The sequence below is a fragment of the Antedon mediterranea genome, chromosome 8, assembly GCF_964355755.1.
Source record: "Antedon mediterranea chromosome 8, ecAntMedi1.1, whole genome shotgun sequence".
NCBI classification, from domain to species: Eukaryota; Metazoa; Echinodermata; class Crinoidea; order Comatulida; family Antedonidae; genus Antedon; species Antedon mediterranea.
The window spans coordinates 25,736,079-25,756,110 of NC_092677.1; the positions used below are offsets into that span (position 1 = coordinate 25,736,079).

At 33.3% G+C, this 20,032-nt stretch overlaps 3 protein-coding genes across 7 annotated transcripts; 2 read left to right on the forward strand and 1 right to left on the reverse strand.

Moving 5' to 3' along the window:
- Window positions 1-2: 2 nt before the first annotated feature.
- On the forward strand, window positions 3-6,258 carry LOC140056143 (neuroguidin-like). 3 transcript variants are annotated; one of them, XM_072101414.1, is made up of 12 exons: window positions 3-44; window positions 574-642; window positions 944-1,056; window positions 1,218-1,452; window positions 1,665-1,755; window positions 1,904-1,996; window positions 2,266-2,297; window positions 2,605-2,660; window positions 4,718-4,766; window positions 5,535-5,653; window positions 5,942-5,960; window positions 6,078-6,258. In XM_072101414.1, exons 2-12 carry the CDS (start codon window positions 583-585, stop codon window positions 6,123-6,125), a joined length of 915 nt encoding a protein of 304 aa, XP_071957515.1. In that variant the 5' UTR covers window positions 3-44; window positions 574-582; the 3' UTR covers window positions 6,126-6,258. The 3 variants fall into 3 exon arrangements, with proteins under 3 accessions (XP_071957515.1, XP_071957516.1, XP_071957517.1); XM_072101415.1 differs by having other exon boundaries at window positions 24-48; XM_072101416.1 differs by lacking the exon at window positions 3-44 and adding an exon at window positions 51-66.
- Window positions 6,149-19,551, reverse strand: LOC140056142 (uncharacterized). The gene is made up of 10 exons (XM_072101413.1): window positions 19,433-19,551; window positions 16,883-17,125; window positions 16,100-16,305; window positions 14,964-15,189; window positions 14,541-14,612; window positions 13,665-13,765; window positions 7,817-7,910; window positions 7,523-7,572; window positions 6,949-7,353; window positions 6,149-6,460 (listed from the first exon to the last, which is right to left on the reverse strand). Exons 1-10 carry the CDS (start codon window positions 19,443-19,445, stop codon window positions 6,335-6,337), a joined length of 1,536 nt encoding a protein of 511 aa, XP_071957514.1. The 5' UTR covers window positions 19,446-19,551; the 3' UTR covers window positions 6,149-6,334.
- Window positions 7,884-13,053, forward strand: LOC140056144 (uncharacterized). 3 transcript variants are annotated; one of them, XM_072101418.1, is made up of 4 exons: window positions 7,884-7,946; window positions 9,625-9,789; window positions 10,347-10,509; window positions 11,952-13,053. In XM_072101418.1, the coding sequence occupies exons 2-4, from the start codon at window positions 9,660-9,662 to the stop codon at window positions 12,304-12,306; spliced, it is 648 nt and encodes a 215-aa protein (XP_071957519.1). In that variant the 5' UTR covers window positions 7,884-7,946; window positions 9,625-9,659; the 3' UTR covers window positions 12,307-13,053. The 3 variants fall into 3 exon arrangements, with proteins under 3 accessions (XP_071957519.1, XP_071957520.1, XP_071957521.1); XM_072101419.1 differs by lacking the exon at window positions 7,884-7,946 and adding an exon at window positions 8,159-8,428; XM_072101420.1 differs by lacking the exon at window positions 7,884-7,946 and adding an exon at window positions 8,180-8,314.
- Window positions 19,552-20,032: the final 481 nt, after the last annotated feature.

Here is a 20,032-nt window from a genome sequence, read left to right on the forward strand (position 1 = left end):
GCAGGTCAATGACACACCACGTGGTGTAAATAAAGACATCGGTGGTAAGTAAGTGGTCATAAACTGGTAAAAATATACATTATCCATTAATGATTCGATCTAAGAATGTTTCCAAACGAATATTTCAAAATCATTAACCAACCAGGTTCCCGGAATGGTATAGGGTAGTAGAGAATATATAGAAATTCTTTTCTAGGCTAGGCCTGGCCCTAGGGCAGGCCATGCCAGACTAGGCCTAGTTAGGTTAGGGTACTCTTCTAGGAGGGAAAGCTAGCCCTAGTCTAGGTAGGACATGTTCCATGTGTTAGGCCTACAATGTGGAGTACACACTGATATAGGCAATGCTTTAAATATAATCGCTTGATTGATTTGCATTGATGCTTATTTAGTCCTCAGTCGATTAAACTTATGTTAAAACAGTAAAATTCTGTATAGCCTATTAAGTATTAATTATATTATTCAATATTATTAAGTATTATATTATAATTTTAAATAATAAAAATGTTCAGTTTGTCAATAATTAAAAAAATGTGTTTTAGAAAATAACATTTTGATTTCCATTTTATATTTCAGATTTGAATCATGGATGAAAATGTTGACGTACAGCAAACAATTTCACTATTTGAAAACATTCGCTCTCAGGTCTCTGGTCAAAGTTGTTTTAATGATACTTTTATTTATACCCAAAACATTCCAGCTAAAACAATGTTAAAAATCTCATCAAAATGATTCAGTTATACATCCGCTCTCAGGTCTGGTCAAAGTTGTTTTAATGATACTTTTATACTCAAAACATTCCAGCTAAAAACAATGTTAAAAATCTCATCAAAATGATTCAGTTATTCATAATTTAATTCACTTCATACACACTATTTATTGTTATAAAATAAATAATCAAATCCTTTAACCCATTTATAGAATGTTTAAAAAATTTGGTTAATAGGTGTCAGCGGTCAAAACACAAGTGGAATCCATTTTCAAAAGAGTAAAAAATGGAGAAGTATCAACTGTTAACGGCGTTAGTTTTCTAGATGTTAAACATCATCTGCTGCTTAGGTAAGTATTCCATGGATGTGTTGCCGATTTGTAGGTTGGTGGCGCTTTACTGATCGTAACGCACCAGTCATGATCTATGGAGTACTGATTGTATATTTAAATGATGATAATAAATAACATTTATTTTATTACTTTCAATATAACTTACTTTTTTTCAATAGTTACATCATGAATTTAGGTTTAGTGATAATGAGAAAATCTGAAGGACAGCAGATCAGTGGAACTGCCGCGATTCAACGACTCATAGAAATCCGAACAAACTTAGAAAAAATGAGACCAATCGACTACAAGATACAGTATCAAGTGGACAAGTTGATCAAGACAGCTATCACAGGCACTGTTGCAGAAAACGACCCTACTAGATTTAGACCAAATCCAAACAATTTAATTAGTAAAGTATGTGGTAGGCTAGAAAGTTATTTTAAGCTCTGTCTACAAATTAAAGAGGGATTTTGAAAATGTAAACATATATATGCATGCATATAAGCTGGCACTTTCGATTTGCATGAACAAATTGCCATAGGCTTAGGTTCGTTGGAATATGAAATGGTTCCGTGGTACATTCCCCCAATTGTCTGCGTCTTTTAACTGTGTTTTAATTTCAACAGCTTGAAGACGAGGAAGATAGTGAAAGTGATGAAGAGGGTACTTCAAAATCAAAGAAATATGTGCCACCAAGGGTAGCAGCTATGCACTATGGTATGTTGTTGGTAAATACATTGCGGAAATCCTCAAGTAGCAGATTTAGCAAAGGGAGGGTGGTTTTAGTTTAATGTATTTAGTTGGTATTTATTTATTGTTTGTCAGACAATGTTTTTAATTAATGATAACCTGTTTCTCTTTGTAGTTGATGATGAGACGGTTGCTGACAGAAGACAAAGACTGCTGGAGGTGGCAAAGAAAAAAGCATTAAGTAGTACAATCATCCAAGATTTAAGAGGTAAATCCTATAAAGATAGGTCAGAGGTCACTTGCATAGCATCAGGGCTAACCCTCTGTCTACACTATCAAATTTTATGTGCCCATATATTATATATAGACATGATGATGTCATATCACTACCATATTTGGGCACATCACACTTTTTTTGTAGACAGAGATTTACATACTTCTGGAACGGAGGTACTCAACTACTAGAGTATTGACAAATATGATTGTTTCATTTAGCTTGCAATTTTAAAACAATTTCATCTACTTTTGATTTTTTAGATGAATACGATGATGGACCAGAAGAAATCCGGGTAAGTCATTTTATAACAAAGAACTGTTTACCATATAGTAGTAAGTTGTCTTAGCATTAGTGCAAATAGTGCATTCTTATAACACCAAGTAAATTCCAGTCATTTGATTGGACGATTGTGGGTCACATGGCATGCAATAGTACACACTATTGAACTATTGAGATATAAACATTCATTTGCATATTATGTAACACCTAAATAAATTCCTGTCATTTGATTGGACGATTGTGGGTCACATGGCATGCAGTAGTAAACACTATTGAATATAAACATTCATTATTTGTATAATAATTATTTTGATTGACAGGAGACTGTGAACTTCCATAAACAAAAGCAAGAAAGGGCTGCAAAAGAAAGGAAAGAGTAAGTAAATTAAAAACACTTGTCAGAAGTAAATTGTCTTAAAGGTCAGGTATGAATTTTAAATATAATATTTGGTTAATTGTACATAAATAAAATATTTGTAACATACATCATGACGAAAAATAAATTTCCCCTTTAAAGGGGGATTCTGGGTTTAAAATTGCTTTTAAATATCGTTTATTTATTAAATAAAAAATATTATAACAATATAGACATGTCAGAATGAAGAAGTAATAACGAGAAATTAAAAAAATTAAATTTCATATACATTTTAGGGTAAATTCATGGAAAGTCTGTTTTTCAGCAGCTTAGGGAAGCTCATTAATATTCATGAGATATTCACAAAATCACGTCATCAATGGATTCCAAACTCGCGACGTCAAGCTTGTACGTGTTGTAATTGTGTTCTCTCTCCCCTGTCAAACGACGACCACCCGATCATTGTGAAATACATTTTTTGTAGATTTTCTAAGCTAGGCCTAAAGTGTAATAATAACAGTAGTAGCATATATTTATTTGACATTTAATGAAATACAAAATTTAGTACAGATTACGGAGTCATAAATTATAATATTTTTATACCTCGAATAGTACAGATCGTATATCGGCTTCACGTACTAGGCTAGGCCTGGATAAGCAAGCCTGCGAGCAGCGATTTTAATTGCTTTTGCTTATCCTTGCCTCCTTAGATTTTCACCTGTCTTGTTTTTGTTACCTTGTTTTAAATGTATTTCGATTTTAAAGGCTAAATAAAGAATGAATGAATGAATGAAGGCCTAGCCTAAATCATTTTATTCATGGGTGAGAGCCATTTCTAACTAGGGATTCCATGCCACGATGGCTACGTTAAAACATTGGGGCCATCATTCATGGGCCTAGCTAGCCTATTACTAAACGATTGGCCCATAAATAACAAAACTCAGTGGATTCCAAACCCATCCTATCAACCAAACTCCTAAACAATCTAAACCTAAAACGTTCTACAAAAATCGGCTGTAAATATTGAGGCAAAACAAGGTCCGATCGCCGTCCGCACGTATGGTGTCCCGATCGTCTAATAAGTAGGCCTAAAATAGGCCTAGTTTACTCTCCAAAAAAGCGGATACTGCATCAAGCAAGTAGACTGGTAGTAGGAAGGAGACCTAGCCGATCCGGCCCAGTTAAAAATTGAGCTAGCTAGTGTAGTTGACCCTATGCGAATTGATACTACCAGGCCTTTTACTATAAGCTACACTTGTTAAAATTAGCAATACTGTACTTATGTTTACAAATATTCCAACTCTCTAATTCGAGCTATATTATCTATACCATTCTGGTAGGTCGAGTCAACCTTCAATCAAATACTGTACATCGTTCATGTTGTGATTATAGACGGGGTATACTCGACCCGACCAGTTTGGTATTGTATACTGTATCTGCTTATCACGTGACGATGCCAGGCGTGGGGCAGAGAGAGCACATGTATCGTCGTCGCGCTCTCCTCGCTCAGCAGGAATGTATACGTTACGCTTCATTGATTTTGAAGGCTTTCCCTAAGTCAGTGCGAAAATCGGCAAACGTAAAGTGCAAACTTATCTAATTTTTCACTGTTTTGATTGATTTTCATAGAAAATTGACTTTATAAATGGGAAGACCGACTAAAATTACATCAGATAAGTATAATTTTACAAAAGTAATTGATATGGTTAATGATAACGAGTCGTCGGAAGATTGACCATTTCACGAATTTCCTATTCTGTAACCACAGTGTGATTTTGCCGTAGCTGCACTTGCAATCTGGCCTCATTTCACAGCCTTCGTTCTGCTTCACTAGGCACTTATATACATTGAAACTTTTACCATTCAAGAGACAAACAAATATATTTTACATTTTTTACTATTCATTTTAAACCCGGAACCCCCCTTTAAAATGGTCAAATACAAAATTTGGAAAAATTCTGCTATAAAAAACCATACAGACTTTTTTTCAGTAGTTAGGTAGATTAACGTTATGTAATTAACATGTCTGGTGACTCCCTAGATTGGTCTGATATTTATTTGCTACACTTCTATTCCAGATATGAGGAAGAATATTTCAAGAGGTTACCAGTGACTAAAAAGGAAAAAGTATGTCTGGGAAAAATGATATTATTTTGCTTTTAATAAAATGTTAGCGAAAGTAATAAATATATTAAAGTAGCATACATATAAAAAAATTAATTATTCATATGTTTGTTTTTGTGAGTAATAATAGGGAGGTTTCGCAACGCTACGAATACGATAACGAAAACGGATACATCACACGTGTTCGTTTTCGTAAGCCAGTAAAAATCTGGCAAGAAATATTGAGGCCGTCCAAAATATGACTGCGGTAAATTTGAGCGAAGCGCATGTACATGTTTCTTGGCTGCCTAGGCCTAGCGTAACATCAAAGCGAAGCACATGTACATGTTTCTTGGCTGCCTAGGCCTAGTGTAACATCAAAGCGAGTGAGGACTTTAACAACTGTTATTTACAAAATTTACCTGGCATTTTAGTAAATTTCTTTTAGTAAATTACTTTCAATAAATCTATAATTATATTATAATCATGAATAGTTCCTGATTCAAATGCAAAATGTGCAAAATAGATCAAAAACTATACTCGTTTTGTAGTTACGAATATGACTGATCATATTTGTCAACACGAATATGAAATGGGGATCAGCTCAAAAGTTTCACAAATGTGTGATGTCGTTTTCGTAAGGTTGCGAAACCTCCCTATTAGGCCTTGTCTACACTATCAAACTTTATGATAAAAAAATGTGATGTGCCCATATGGACTTATTGAACGTATGGCTTTACTGGTGAAGATGTATCGGAGGATATCCACTAATTATTTTTTTATTTACTTCAGCATGCCCAGAAAAGAATGGCTACAATGTCTAGTCTGGATGGAATCACAAACTTTGGTGACATATCTGCATTGTCTCAAGATCTTAATGATGACCTTGACAGATTTCAAAGCAAAAAGAAGTAAGTTTAGATTCTGTACCCTGTATAAGAAAGTAAGTCAAAAACATGATAGTAACCACCAAACACATGAGGGCCTCTCTGCTAAACTGTAGTTACAAACCAAACAGACGAGGGTCTGTCTGCTAAACTGAGTGTTACAAACCAAACAGACGAGGGCCTGTCTGCTAAACTGAGTGTTATAAACCAAACAGACGAGGGCCTGTCCTGTCTGCTAAACTGTTGTAAACCAAACAGACGAGGGCCTGTCTGCTCAGATATCAACTAATAAAAAAAAAAATTTTTTTTCAGAAAGAAAATGCCAAGTCGGGTAAGTTTTGAAATATTATGTACATACATAAATATGGTTATTTACTCATGCTGTGTGCGTAGCTTTCCCGTATAAAAGTTTCACTATAATTTACATATTATCATACTTTCTTTTTAGCTACGAAGAATTCTGTCAAAGAAGAGAGGAAAAAGAAGAAAGTTCTAAAGACATTTCTACAAAAGAGCGTTTGGCTTTTATTTTACAGTATCTTACATACAACAATCAGTCACATGCTCTGTAGTTTGTATTTTGTTGTTTGAAAATAAAGTTGAAAAGAAATAAGTTTCTTTAGCTTTAACTTTAAGAAATCCAGATTTTGTTTTAGTCTCTGCAATCTGTAACATACTATTTGCGATGTCTTTCTGTACCTGTTGCTACACTTCTTCCGTCAAGCTTTCCTCTCGTTTGATGTACGTACCCCATATGTTTTTAAAGGTAATACCAGCTTCATTCCAGTGGTCAGCTTTTAATATACTCCTTGGGCTTGGTTCCCATCGCATCTATTAACGAATAATAAAACAAAAAAGGATTAAAAGTTGAAGCTGGTTCAAAAAAACCCCCCTTAGGGTAAGATTTTACTGGTGTGTTTTTGGAATGTAATAAACAAGAGGGTCCATTTCAGAGTGAAGATGTGTTGGGACATAAATGAGATTAAATCCTGCCACAGATGTAGAAATTATTTTACTGCACTGTTTATTCAATAATTTTATGAAAATAAAATACCATATATCCTCTCGGGTCTAATCCCACCCCCTACTTTATGTCTGATTTCACAAACAGGCATATCTCTGGGTATAGTCCCAGTACTGTCTGAATGTAGGCCTCTCTCTCTAGTAGATGAGTTTTTGCAAGAAGTGCTTACCAATCATTTTTTTTTTCTGAACCAGGGTTTCCCGGGTATAGTCCCACCCCCAAAGTCAGCCCAATTTTCTGATCTTGGGGGTGGGATTATACAAGAGAATATATGGAATAATAAAAAAAAACTCACAGATACAACAAACATCTCATGATCCTCTACAGTGTACATATCCGCCGGTGGTGTCAGCGTTTTCGGCGAGCACCAACATGATAATAAGAAATCGCGCGAATACACTATACGCTTATGATCGGATTTTGTTACCGGACCACCGGTCGGCTTGGTTTCTGAACTGGAGACATCTTTGTAGTGTTCATCACTAACTGGTGGTTTGATATCTCTGTTGCTGGAATCGTCGCTACTCTGCTTGTTAGCTGTATCAAAATCCCTCTTATTGGGTTGACTCCTTGTGATGACATCATCAGTGATGTCATTGTTGTTGGTATCTTCGGCTTTCTTTGAACTCAACGTTCTTTGCCATCGACTTCTTTGTCCGAACAGAAAGCCTGGTACGGTCTCTTTTTCCAGATGAACATCCTTAATGAAAAAATCAATAATCAATAATTAATAAAAATAAATTATTAATAAAAATCAATAATTAATAATAGTTAAATTAAAAAATGTTTGTTTCAACAAAAGGTATAATTAAAAAATAATAAATTATTTTCTTTTAATTAAAATTTGTTTATTATTGTACTGTACTTACCCACTCATTCTTATGTTTTGTTATTCTCAAATTTGGAACAGCAGTAGGCTCTGAAAAAAAGTTGTACTAATTTTATATTTTGAATATCCAAAGAAAAGATTGTAATTTATAAAGTAATTATTCATGCAATTATTATTTATGTTATAAATAAAAAAATAATATAAATTAAATTATATAATTAAATAATCAATAACGAAAAATATTTAAAATAATTAAGGGTGCAATAATTATATTATACAGTAAATAGTACTTATACAGTATAACACGATTAAAGGAAGAATTTTGTCCAGGTACCTTTAATCATCAGACGTCGGCGACCCTCTTCTTGCGGTTGTTGTACTGTTTCCGTGTGGTCGTTCGGTAGCTTGTTTTGGTGGTAGGCGGCAGCCTTAATTGTATGTAACGTAAATAAAGTACAAATTTGGTAAGATTTGACAATTTATTTCTATTTTAAAGTTCAACAACGTATAATTAAAACATAATTTATTTCACCGTGCGAAAATTTATGTTTATGGAATTATCTAAAAGCGGTAAACTAATAGGTAAAAAGTTAATAGCGCAACCCGCCGTCACACCGCACTATGCAGCAGCGAAAGCCGTGGACCGGTACCGCTTCGGTCGGGCGGGTACCTTTCATTTTTCAACGTCGATACAGCTAGCTAGCTAGCTAGCAACAACACGGCTGCCTGGTTTTACAGCGATCGCCAAAAATGCTAGTTTTCAAGGCATTATTGGCGTAAAAAACCACGTTTTTACGACCAATGATGACTAAAGAGATGTTCTTTGCAAGATGTAAATATGAAAATATGTTCGTAGAAATCATAAATGCAAAACACTGAACAACATTGCTAAATGTGCTAGGCCCAACCAAAACAAACTGATGGGAGTACATCAAAACAACACACGGTACGCGATGCCATCATGGCGGTGTTGGGTAGAGATTCTACCAACCGTAGTAGTAGTATCTGGTAGGCCTACGGTACGGGAGAACTTTGAATAATTGTAATAATTTATAAGGATGTTGATTTTACCATTTTGGACTTTTAAATATTCTAATTTATATTTAAAAAATATATTTCAAAGATAATCATCAAAGATTTTTTTGTTTATTCAACTATCTACTACTTACAATACACATGTTATGCGCGATTTGAACGATTTGCGCAATTTGAAATTGCGCAAAAAAAATCCTTGCGCAATTTGAATTGAAACATGTGTTTCAAATTGCGCAAGCAACGTATTAAATTGCGCAAGTAATCTGCAAATTGCGCAAGGTTTTTCGACAGATTGTGAAATCATGCACACCCATATTTTTATAGTAATTTCTAAGAATGATTCAAAATTAAAGATAAATATCGCATTTCCTTATTTTTAGTAGTGCAAATATTGTTATAAGTTAGCATACCGTCGAAGAACCGACGAAGGAAAACGAAGCGGTGGTGTTCCACCAGGCGGGCGCGGCGCGGGCGGCCGGCTATACTACTCTAGCCTAGCTAGGGTCTGGACTACTGATACTGACTAGGTTACATGGCCTAGCTTAAACTAATATTAAAAACTTAAAAAGTGAGTATTAAACATTATCTTCATTGAAATGGTCTTATTTATATAATAAAATACTAAATTTTAAACTCCTCTGCCTAGGCCTAGCCTAGCCATGTATGGGAAAATTTACAGTTCGTTTTCAAATTGCGCAAAGGTGTCATATTGCGCAAGAACTATCTTGCGCAATTTACAAATTGTGCAGCGCAATTTAAAATTGCGCAAAGATTTTCTTGCGCAATTTGAAATTGCGCAAGTTGATTGCGCAATTTGAAATTGCGCAAAAAAATCCTTGCGCAATTTAAAATTGCGCAAGAATTCTTTGCGCAATTTCAAATTGCGCAAGGATTTTTTTGCGCAATTTCAAATTGCGCAAATCGTTCAAATCGCGCATAACACACACACAATATAAATTACAGTAAATAAAAAATTACAGTATATTTTCAAGCAATAAAATACCCTACAAAATTATAAAAACTATAAATATATATTATTTAAATAAATTTGAATGAAGAACCAGGTGTGGTAGTGGTAGTCCATTCTCCTTGTTTATTTGTCTGTAGGTTCGGTGAAATACATGACCGAATAAAACCAAAAAATGGCCGAATTGTTGATCATGGAGGTGCAAAAATATCCAGAACTATACGACAGAACACATCCTCAACACAAGAACGTTGAAAGAAAACAAGAAATTTGGGAATTACTTGGCCACAGTCTACAAACAACAGGTTTGAAGGGATTTGTATCCTACTACAAAAATGACTATATAATTATCAAAGTGCTTATAATTATTGGTAGATATCGGTATCATTTAAATATTTTAGCAAAACACTCATCCATTAAATAAACCATTATCTTATGCAGATCTGGTTAACTGCTTTGTAAAGTTTGGTTCCCATTTGGACACAAGTAATTTGACCAATCACGACGCGATGGATCATCCAAACTATCGCATGTGATTGGTCAGCTTCTGCTTACTTGCGTTGCATCCAAGTGGGAACCAAGCTTAAAGCTCTATCAATCAAACTTTATGCGACAAAAAAAATGTGATGTGCCCATATATGGACATGATGATGTCATATCGCTACCATATTTGGGTTCATCACACTTTTTGATAGTGTAGACAGAGCTTTTAAAACATAACTCCATCTACCTAAACACAAAAAGATAAATAGAAATCTGAATCATCTGTTTATTCAACTTTATCAATACTTCATTTTTATTTATTCCTTCAGTACATCTTATTTTACCAACTTTGACTTGAGGTTAACATTTTGATTTACAGGAATTGATGCGTCCAAGCGCTGGAAGGATATACGGGATTCATTTGTGAAGTCAAGACGAAGACTTTCGTCGCCGAAGAATCCAAATAAAGTGTACAAACCTTACAGACATGCCAGATTACTGGATTTCTTGTTGCCTTGTCTGTTGACCTCTACTAACAGCAAGTAAGTAAAGGTTACATATTGTTAACAGCAAGTAAGTAAAGGTTACATACTGTTAACAGCAAGTAAGTAAAGGTTACACACTGTTAACAGCAAGTAAGTAAAGGTTACACACTGTTAACAGCAAGTAAGTAAAGGTTACATAATACTGTTAACAGCAAGTAAGTAAAGGTTACATACTGTTAACAGCAAGTAAGTAAAGGTTACATACTGTTAACAGCAAGTAAGTAAAGGTTACATACTGTTAACAGCAAGTAAGTAAAGGTTACACACTGTTAACAGCAAGTAAGTAAAGGTTACACACTGTTAACAGCAAGTAAGTAAAGGTTACATACTGTTAACAGCAAGTAAGTAAAGGTTACATACTGTTAACAGCAAGTAAGTAAAGGTTACATACTGTTAACAGCAAGTAAGTAAAGGTTACATACTGTTAATAGCAAGTAAGTAAAGGTTACATACTGTTAACAGCAAATAAGTAAAGGTTACATACTGTTACTGTAGATGTATTACTAATTACTGTGAAAGTAAAGAGTGAACTAGGAGATAACAGCATAGTGATGGCAACAGGGCAGAGGATGTAACTGTACCTGTAATTTAGTCCTCTCACTTGCACTGAAGAGCAGCTAGTGTTGCCCGAAAGCTTTAAATAATTTAATTTGGATCGAAATATTATAGTAGCTTAAATTCTCTACTATTTTTTTGACGGTTTTACTTTATCATTCTGATTTAGCTTTTTGCTTATTTTATTTGTATCTCCATTGAGATCCAGCCATTAATGCAGTAATTTTCCTTTCGATATCATTTATAAAATTTAATAATTTAGAACAGTTACAACTATTATTAAAATGAAATTTTTCCCTGCCTAACACCTGAAGATTGAGGAGGTATTTTTATCTCTCTCTCTCTCATTAAACAGTCTGTAGTGTTAATAAATATGTTGAAATATTAACCCGAGTCTTGATTTTTCATTTAATTAATAATTTAGAAATATTATGAAACATACCAATATAAATCGAAACATTTTGTTTTTTTAAACAATGCATACTTATTTATACAATTATGTTGTTAGTGCCAGCAATGAATTTTTTGGTTAAATTCTTGTTATGTTTAACCAATTCTTGGTACTGTACTACTGTATAGTTTGAATAATGCAAGCCTATCTTGAACACAATGCAGAACATATTACAGAACGCTATTACAGAATTTCTCTATGATACAGTACAGTACACTATCAATAAAGTTTGATGTACCCAAATATGGTAGAGATATGCCCAAATATGGTAGAGATATGGTCAAATAGGGTAGTGATATGACATCATCATGTCCATATATGGGCACATCACATTTGTTTGTAACATAAAGTTTGATAGTGTAGACAGAGCTTTTTGCGTGGGTTTTTATAACATGAAACTCTTAAATTCTTAACCATACTTTTTTTTTTTTAGAGGTAAAAAAAGAGTAAGCACTACTACTTTACTGGAAAATGGTGGAGATGGCGACACAGCGCAAATAATGAATGACGATTTGTTGCAACAACCAGAAAAAAAGATAAAAAAATACCCTAAAGTTTCGTTACAAGAAGACGCAAGCGATTTAAAGGAAACAAACGCAAACAAAGAAGAACTGTCCGATCTCGATGAAGATGATCTGTTTTTTCGCAGCATGGCTTGTTCGTGTAAGAAACTCCCGCAGAGCGTCAAATCATTCGTACGCTTTAAGATTCACGAAATTATCTTCCAGGCTGAAAATCAAATAATTGCTGTTTCGGAAATTTCACAACCGCCTGTTACATCGGAGTGATTCATCGCGTCAGAAAATTTGAAAATAAAAATTACCAAGAAATATATTAAGAATATACTGGGATATAGAATAAAAGGTAGATAAAAATTAAACCCATTGGCAGATCCAGAATTGTGAAATAGGGGGAGGGGAAACAGGGCCTAAACATAGCAAATTTTAGGTGCTGAACTGAAATTAGTGATCCTATCTCTTGCATGTTACAATTTGCCATATTTAGGGGGGGGGGGGGAATATGCCTTGAATCCTCCTATGAAACCCATTCACAGAACAAGTTTGAACATGGTCAATAGAGTCTTTTTTCAACTCTATGCTGCTAGACACTAGAAACAAACTAACTAAAAAGACAAAGAGTAGGTGAATCCTAAACTGCTGTTTTTAATTTGATCAGAAAGATTTTTTTAAAGTAGTACATGTCTTAACTTTGTTATAATAGAAGTCAATGAATTATCTTAAGTTAGTTTTCAAAATGACATTTTATTTTAACATAATTTTGATTGGATACTTTGCTAAAAAATAATTACTAAATAGAATCAAGTTTTGTAAAACTCTTGCGTTAAATGCTAGGTTTTAGATTACATTAATTTTTCTAAAAAGAAAAACATTTTGGCATACATGGCGTGTCATAACTGAGCAGCAATATTTTTAAAAATCAGCCCTACTTATGGCGCTACAGTACATAAAAAGTATAGTTAAATGTAAATAAGGCCATTATGCTGTAGTATATATTGTTCAAAGAAAAAATAAAGATACACTAGTCAAGTTATATACTTCATTGTTTATATATATTAATTGACAATAAATTAAACAAAATTGTCCGATTTGCCTAATTTCCAGGTAGTTTGTGGCTAATACAGATCATTTAAAAAAGTTACAGTGCGTCAGAACACCAAACCACATTTAACGTTTTTTTTTCCAACCACCTTTAAAGGATCTTTCACACTTGTTCCAGCACTGTTCTAGTTCAGCAGATCGAACATCATTGTTTTATTTTCACGACGCTCCACATGACTATGCGCTAAAGAATATGCATGTAGCCGCATGAAAATGAAACCTTGACGTTCAATTGAATTTGCTGGCGCCGGAACAGGTAGTGTGAAAGACCTTAAAGAGGGTCCCTTCCAGTTTAGCCCAGTTGGTTCACTGATATTCAGGGGCCCTCTTTAATAAAAATTTAAATACATGGCGACAATAACAAGGTACATTAGAATTAATATTGGCAGTGGCTTATACATACAGTCTATCAATAGTAACCAAGACTTGCACGTCACTGATGTTGCTTCAATCTATTTTAAGCTCCAATTTCACACTGGCTATATGTACAGCAGCTGTGTAAATAACTGTTTAAATCTTTAACTTACATTTTTATCTTCATCTATCAGCAAATGCAGCTTTTTTCTAGCTTGTTCGATATTTACAGTATGCCCACTAAGCACAACTCTTATGTTGCTGGATTTCTTGTCTGTCAAAAAATAGTTATTTTTCAGAAGTATGTCCACAAAGAATATGAAAATATTATGAGAAGTTAAGGCAGTTCTCTAAAGCTCTGTCTATACTGTCAAACTTTATGTCACAAAAACATGTGATGTGCCCATAAATTATATGGACACGATGATGTCATATCACTACCATAGTATAGCACTACCATATATTTAGGCACATTTAAACACTTTTTTTGTCAAACTAGTTTAGTTTAGTTTGAATTATTTTGAATTGACTAAAGTACGATAGCATAGTAATAATTCATAAATAACCTTTGCACATATTACTTTCTTTTCATGGTAACAGAATTAGGCCACAAAGAATATGAAAAGATTATGAGAAGTTGAGCCGTTCTAGAGCCTTGTCTACACTATCAAACTTTGGACATAATGATGTCATATTACTACCATATTTGGGCACATCACAATTTTTTTTGTCAAAATAGTTTGATAGTGTAGACGGAGCTTTACATTAATTTAAAAATTATTTTTTTAATTTAATAAAAATCATGCTAGCATAGTAATAATTCATAAATCCCTTTTTCGCATATTACTTTTTTTCCATGGTAACACTAACACAGAAGTAGGTCCACAAAGACCATGATTATACCAGAAGTTGAGTCATTTCTCTAATAACAATGACACATATTTATAAATATCTGCCAGTGCCATATTACACTTTTTTTCAATGCAAAATTGTGTCATTAACCTGTTTACTTTTAAAATGTTATAAACAGTGATAACCTAAAAGCTCACCTTGTTCAAATGATACCTCTACTTTACATGTCGTGCACACATTCTGGAGTGCCAACTTTCCCTTTGAAATTACTGCAAATATAATTAAAAATACCATTTATTGATAAATAAATACTGATGGTTACTTTCATCATGCTCAAAAATGGTAGTGATATGCCCAAATATAGTAGTAATCGGGTCTCCCAATCATTTAATAAAACCAGTGTGTTAAGCTCTGTCCACACTATTTTTGTGTTACAAAATGTGATGTGCCCAAATATAGTAGTGATATGTCCAAATATAGTAGTGCTATAACATCATCATGTCCATATATGGGCACATCACATTTATTTGTCACATAAAGTTTGATAGTGTAGACAAAGCTTGCGTTCTACAAGCAATGCTGCTCTATTCTGAATAGACAAAATGTAGTGGATAACTTACACTTTTGAGCCTGTTGTTTTGTCAATATCTCTGTCACAATTGAGAAGTTAGAAGTGGGAGTGGTAGCAGTAGTTAGGCTTTGAGTAGTAGTTGTAGTTGGGCTTTGAGCAGTAGTTGGCCTTTGAGTAGTAGTAGGGATTTGACCAGTAGTTAGGCTTTGAGTAGTAGTATGAGTAGTTGGCCTTTGAGTAGTAGTATGAGTAGTTGGCCTTCGAGTAGTTCTACCCTGTGAAAAAAAGTTGTAATACTGTCAGCTTCAAATCGGGAATGCATCTTATCTTATCTATATTAGGCAAATTGTCAAGGAAATCCTGTTCACAAGACAAACATATACAAAAGATGCTCTACATAAACAGTCTTTGGGAGTGGAGTTGTAATTTGTCAAAAATCTTGACATATGACAGGACTTGAACCCAGGACCCTTGGATTGGTAGTCAATCATCATAACCACCAAGCCACAACTCCACTCCGTATCAAATTCAAGTGTCCTTGTTTGTTAACTAATTTTCAGGTAATAAATAAAGATATCATTCAAAAGTAGAACATATGTTTTAAGTGGCCACGTTCAGGACCCAGCACAGTGTCCACTTAATAGAGGTGTCCACTGAATAGGGGCTGTAGTGATATTGTCCCTCATTCTTTTTCATAGGAAAGTGTCCCCTTTATGTGTCCCAAAGAAGGTGATGTACTGTAGTAAATGCTAAAACACTAAATGTGACTACATGGTGGTAATCACTTTGTACTTAGATGAGAAGTTTAAAGCTCTGCCTACACTATCAAACTCTATGTTACAAACAAATGTGATGTGCCCATATATGGACATGATGATGTCATATCACTACTATGTTTGGGCATATCACTACCATATTTGGGCACATCACACTTTTTTTTCAAACAAGTTTGATAGTGTAGATGGAGCTTTAGTTGGTCATACTGCCTGTATCTGCCCAACATTGCATCCATGATATCTGTATGGCCAATTAATTACATTTAAAACCATTTAAAGACGAAAAAAGTTATCTCAATAGCGCCATATAGTATTATTTTTACATTAAATAAAGTTTTTGATCTTAAAATAGATCTAAAAAACGTAGGGAAGGTGTCTTTAAATAAGCAAATGTAGGGTTTAGCCTTACCTCCTGGGTTGCAGGCGGACTAATCGTGCTAGATGATGATGCAGTAATCTTTTCTTTAACAACATCAGTTCTTCCTATATCTTTATCCATTTCCCATCCGTTTGCCCGTTTTTTAAACAATTTAAGAAGCTGTAGCCTGGACTGTACATCCACACGTGTACTCCCTGCTATGCATTTTAATGCTTTGAACAACTCACTCAATTTATCTGTAGAACGAATATATATATATATATATATCTCAAAATATATTATCTATTCTATTTGTATAAAGCACTTTTGTTCATGCCTTGCATACAGTAAGCCAAACACACAGAAGATTAGGTCGCAGGATTTTATTATTTTTTTGCACACAGTTTAACAGAAAAATATGCACTTTTTTTACCAGCTTAAACTAACAATACAAACATTATTTTTGCAAAAAATATTCATAAAAAGGAAAGCTCTGCCTACACTATCAAACTAGTTTGACAAAAATCGTGTGATGTGCCCAAATATGACAGTGATATTCCCAAATATGGTACTGGTAAGTAGTGATATGACATCATTATGTCCATATATGGGCATATCACATTTTTTTTGGTCACATTAAGTTTGATAGTGTAGACAGAGCTTTACAAAACAAATATTATTTTTGCAAAATATATTTAATTAAATAAAAGATTTCCTACAAAACATAAGTCCCAAATTGTCGTAGTGGTAGTTTCTTGTTTAAGAAGCTTTTTTATTTAAGTAGGCCGGAGAATTTCCACATAATATGTGAACAAAAAGCGGCCATTAATTTACCTTTATCATGAGTTTCTAAATCATGACCATGTTGACAGAGAAGTTGACTTATTCTTTGTACAACTTCATAATCACTTGTTAACTTCAACTGGTTGATGCTGGTTTCAAGGTCTGCTATTGCCCTTCTATGTGCTGACATTCCTCCCTCTGTTTTCATAGGCCCATATCCAGCCCTATTGTAACAGCCAACAACGGTCTTATTTTGAAGACTTTCTAAACGAGATGCCATTTTACTGTATCCCCCTGCAATGTATAATAACCGTGTATAAATTTTTTATTAAGATCCAAATTCTCACTTATAAAGTAAATCATCTTGACATTTTTAATCATAAGGCCTAGATTAGGTTTTTGGTGATTAAATGTACAATAATTGAATAAGGTATATTTCGCCCAAACTAACAAAAATATGAATGAGGGTAGGTTTATTGTAAATACATAATATAAAAATAACGCTTAAAAAAGAACGACGTTTCGACTCCATCATGGGGTTATTATCAAGTCCAATGAATAAATTTTAAAACAACTAATTAAATAGCACAAGCCAAGTGTCAAAGTTTAAATAACAAAAGTCCTATTGTCTAACATCCTGTCAAATGAAAAGCTTAGCTTTTACAGAGTCACTTTGTTTATTCAGACTAGGTTTTAATTGTCTGATATACAACATTTCATAGATAAGACAGTCAAATTTGTTTTTGCATTTCCTAAGTATACTAAAACATGAATTAATTTTACTTGGATTAACAATCACGTTATGATCCTTTAAATACTGTCCTATTAAGCATCTACTATGTTCAACAATGCGTTGGTAGAGGTGTCGGCATGTATATCCAACATAACGTGCATCGCACAAGTTACATTTAAATTTATACACAACACATTGTTGACTTATAATAGTTGGTTTCTTTTCGACTTTCCTAATGTTATCTTTAACTTGTTTACTTATGAATACAGGGACAATGTTTTTGTTTATCTTGTGACTTAGTTGGCATAAAATATGTTTAAAAATTTAAACTAGGCAATTTTGTAGTTTCATTCAATAAAGTAATTTGCTTTAAAAATAAAGATAAAATAAACAGATAAAGAGTTTTTTTCAAATTATTCCAAAAACCCATTGACTTACAGACAATCTCATTGACTTTTTTTTTTAATTTATGGTTTTAAATATTTTTTTTTTATCACATTTTTGGCCAAAGTTTGAGTAACCATATATGCATTATAACTTTTCTTTATAATCATTTTTTCATCTTTATCATATTTATATCATTACACTATGGTATAAATTGTTTACATTCAAACACTTTTTAAATCACATTAATTTTATATAAAATCAATAAAAACTAATTTTATTATAAATAATTTTCTGTTTGGGCTCATGCCTATTACTCACTCCTGCGAGATGAAATGTAAATCGTACTTTTTAAGAACTTTTGCCGAATAATAATAATATTATTAATTATTATTAAAGTAAAATCATGGACCTATAAATTAATTTATAGATCCATGGTAAAATTAAATTCAGTTATAACCACAAATGCCATTATTATCAGTCATGCAAGATTAAACAATTCCTGTAAGCTTTTTTCCCATGAAGAAAACAAAGCAGCTTTATGTATTTAAATAAACAATTAATGACACTGTAAATAACAAACAAATTATATTGTTCAAATACTAACTAACAATAGTATAATATATCATTCAATTAATAGGCATGAGCCCAAACAGAAAACTTCATTTTTTTTGTAATTTGTTCTTATATCTAATTTTTTTTGTAATTTTTTTTTTAAATATATTATAAAAAAGTGTGTGTGTGTGTGTGTGTATTATTTTTCACTGTAAACTTGTTGCACATCTCATTGAGACTGTGCCTCTGATTAAAAGAGATACAATACATACAAGTTCAGTTCAACAAAGTGCGTTTAAAAAATACTAATATTAATAATAATAATAATGTTTAAAAAAGTGAAGAGGTATGATGATACCTAATGATTTGCTTTTTTCTAGTTACAGTACTTGTTTATGGAGGGCATTTTTAAAGAACATTAAATTGTATAATTATACCCTGGATAACGGATAGCCTTGGCCGGCCCTGTCCAGAAGTTATTTATGGGCATTCCAATCACTATTGCTGCATTGCATCAAGAGAGAGGCAAACATGATGGCCAGCTAGCCAAACTAGCTTAGCCCACCTATTACTAGAATACCAGAACAACATGCAAAATCACTTTCTTATTTTCGCATTTACTTGGCTACTTTAAAAAAACGCTTTTCCCGAATACGACGGCTAGACGTATCAATACATTTATTTTCAAATACAAAAACATGCCCTGGTTTAAGACACGAAAGCTAGGCCTAGCTAGGCTGGCATCGCGTTTTCATTTTGTTATCTCCATTCCACGCAGTTGAGTCATTCCTCCTCATTTCATCTCACTCAGTCAGTTTCCTCTCGCATCTTGAACCTCCGTTCTCTTTATTATTTTATCAACATAATAAATGCCATAAATATAAATGATAATGTTCCCTTACAAAAGAGGTAAACATGAATTAACCTACCTCCTGTCTCCATGCTTATGTCGATCGTTCTTTAATGACAAAAAAAAACCACCTGCAACAAATATTTCTCACCAGCACAAAACGATACCTTTCAGCTGCCGTAGTGGTTGAGGTCTGAGGAACTTTTACTGTGCGCGATTGGTCGATTGGTTGCGAGGTATTTATTTTCTATTTAAATAAAGCGCCCTCAAAGAATGAAAAAAGTTAGCTCATTGGTGGTTGATCTGACGTATAATCCTACTCCCTCTGTTATGTCAGTTTTTCTTTCTTTTTCGTTTAAATTAAATATATATATTGTATGATTACGTCTATGATTTAATACAATTTGTTGTCTAACCTTATCTTATGATTTATACTGGTAAATAGATATTATTTTTTGTTGAGGTGGAGGCGCGGCCATTACCTGTGTTCTCTTACATAAGTAAAATTTGGTATCATATTATACGTTTTCGTGCATACTTCCATACAACATATCACTCTTATGTAAAAACATTTAAAAATAAAAGAAATGCAATTAAATGATTTTGTGTAAACAAATGCATGTATCTATTAATTGTTGATAGAAATAGAGGATTTAACTTTCTGCGTTTTGTTGTTTTT

Bases quoted from the DNA above. Each gene is read 5' to 3' on its own strand.
- LOC140056143 (XM_072101414.1), top strand. From the start codon at position 583: ATGGATGAAAATGTTGACGTACAGCAAACAATTTCACTATTTGAAAAC. The intron at 1,756-1,903 runs GTATGTTGTTGG...TTCTCTTTGTAG, and splicing joins GGTAGCAGCTATGCACTATG to TTGATGATGAGACGGTTGCT. The intron at 1,997-2,265 runs GTAAATCCTATA...TTGATTTTTTAG, and splicing joins AATCATCCAAGATTTAAGAG to ATGAATACGATGATGGACCA.
- LOC140056144 (XM_072101418.1), top strand. From the start codon at position 9,660: ATGGCCGAATTGTTGATCATGGAGGTGCAAAAATATCCAGAACTATAC. The intron at 9,790-10,346 runs GTTTGAAGGGAT...TTTGATTTACAG, and splicing joins CCACAGTCTACAAACAACAG to GAATTGATGCGTCCAAGCGC. The intron at 10,510-11,951 runs GTAAGTAAAGGT...TTTTTTTTTTAG, and splicing joins TTGACCTCTACTAACAGCAA to AGGTAAAAAAAGAGTAAGCA.
- LOC140056142 (XM_072101413.1), bottom strand. The intron at 7,911-13,664 runs GTAAGTTAAAGA...CATACAATTAAG, and splicing joins TGATAGATGAAGATAAAAAT to GCTGCCGCCTACCACCAAAA. The intron at 7,573-7,816 runs GTACCTGGACAA...ACTTTTTTTCAG, and splicing joins CCGACGTCTGATGATTAAAG to AGCCTACTGCTGTTCCAAAT.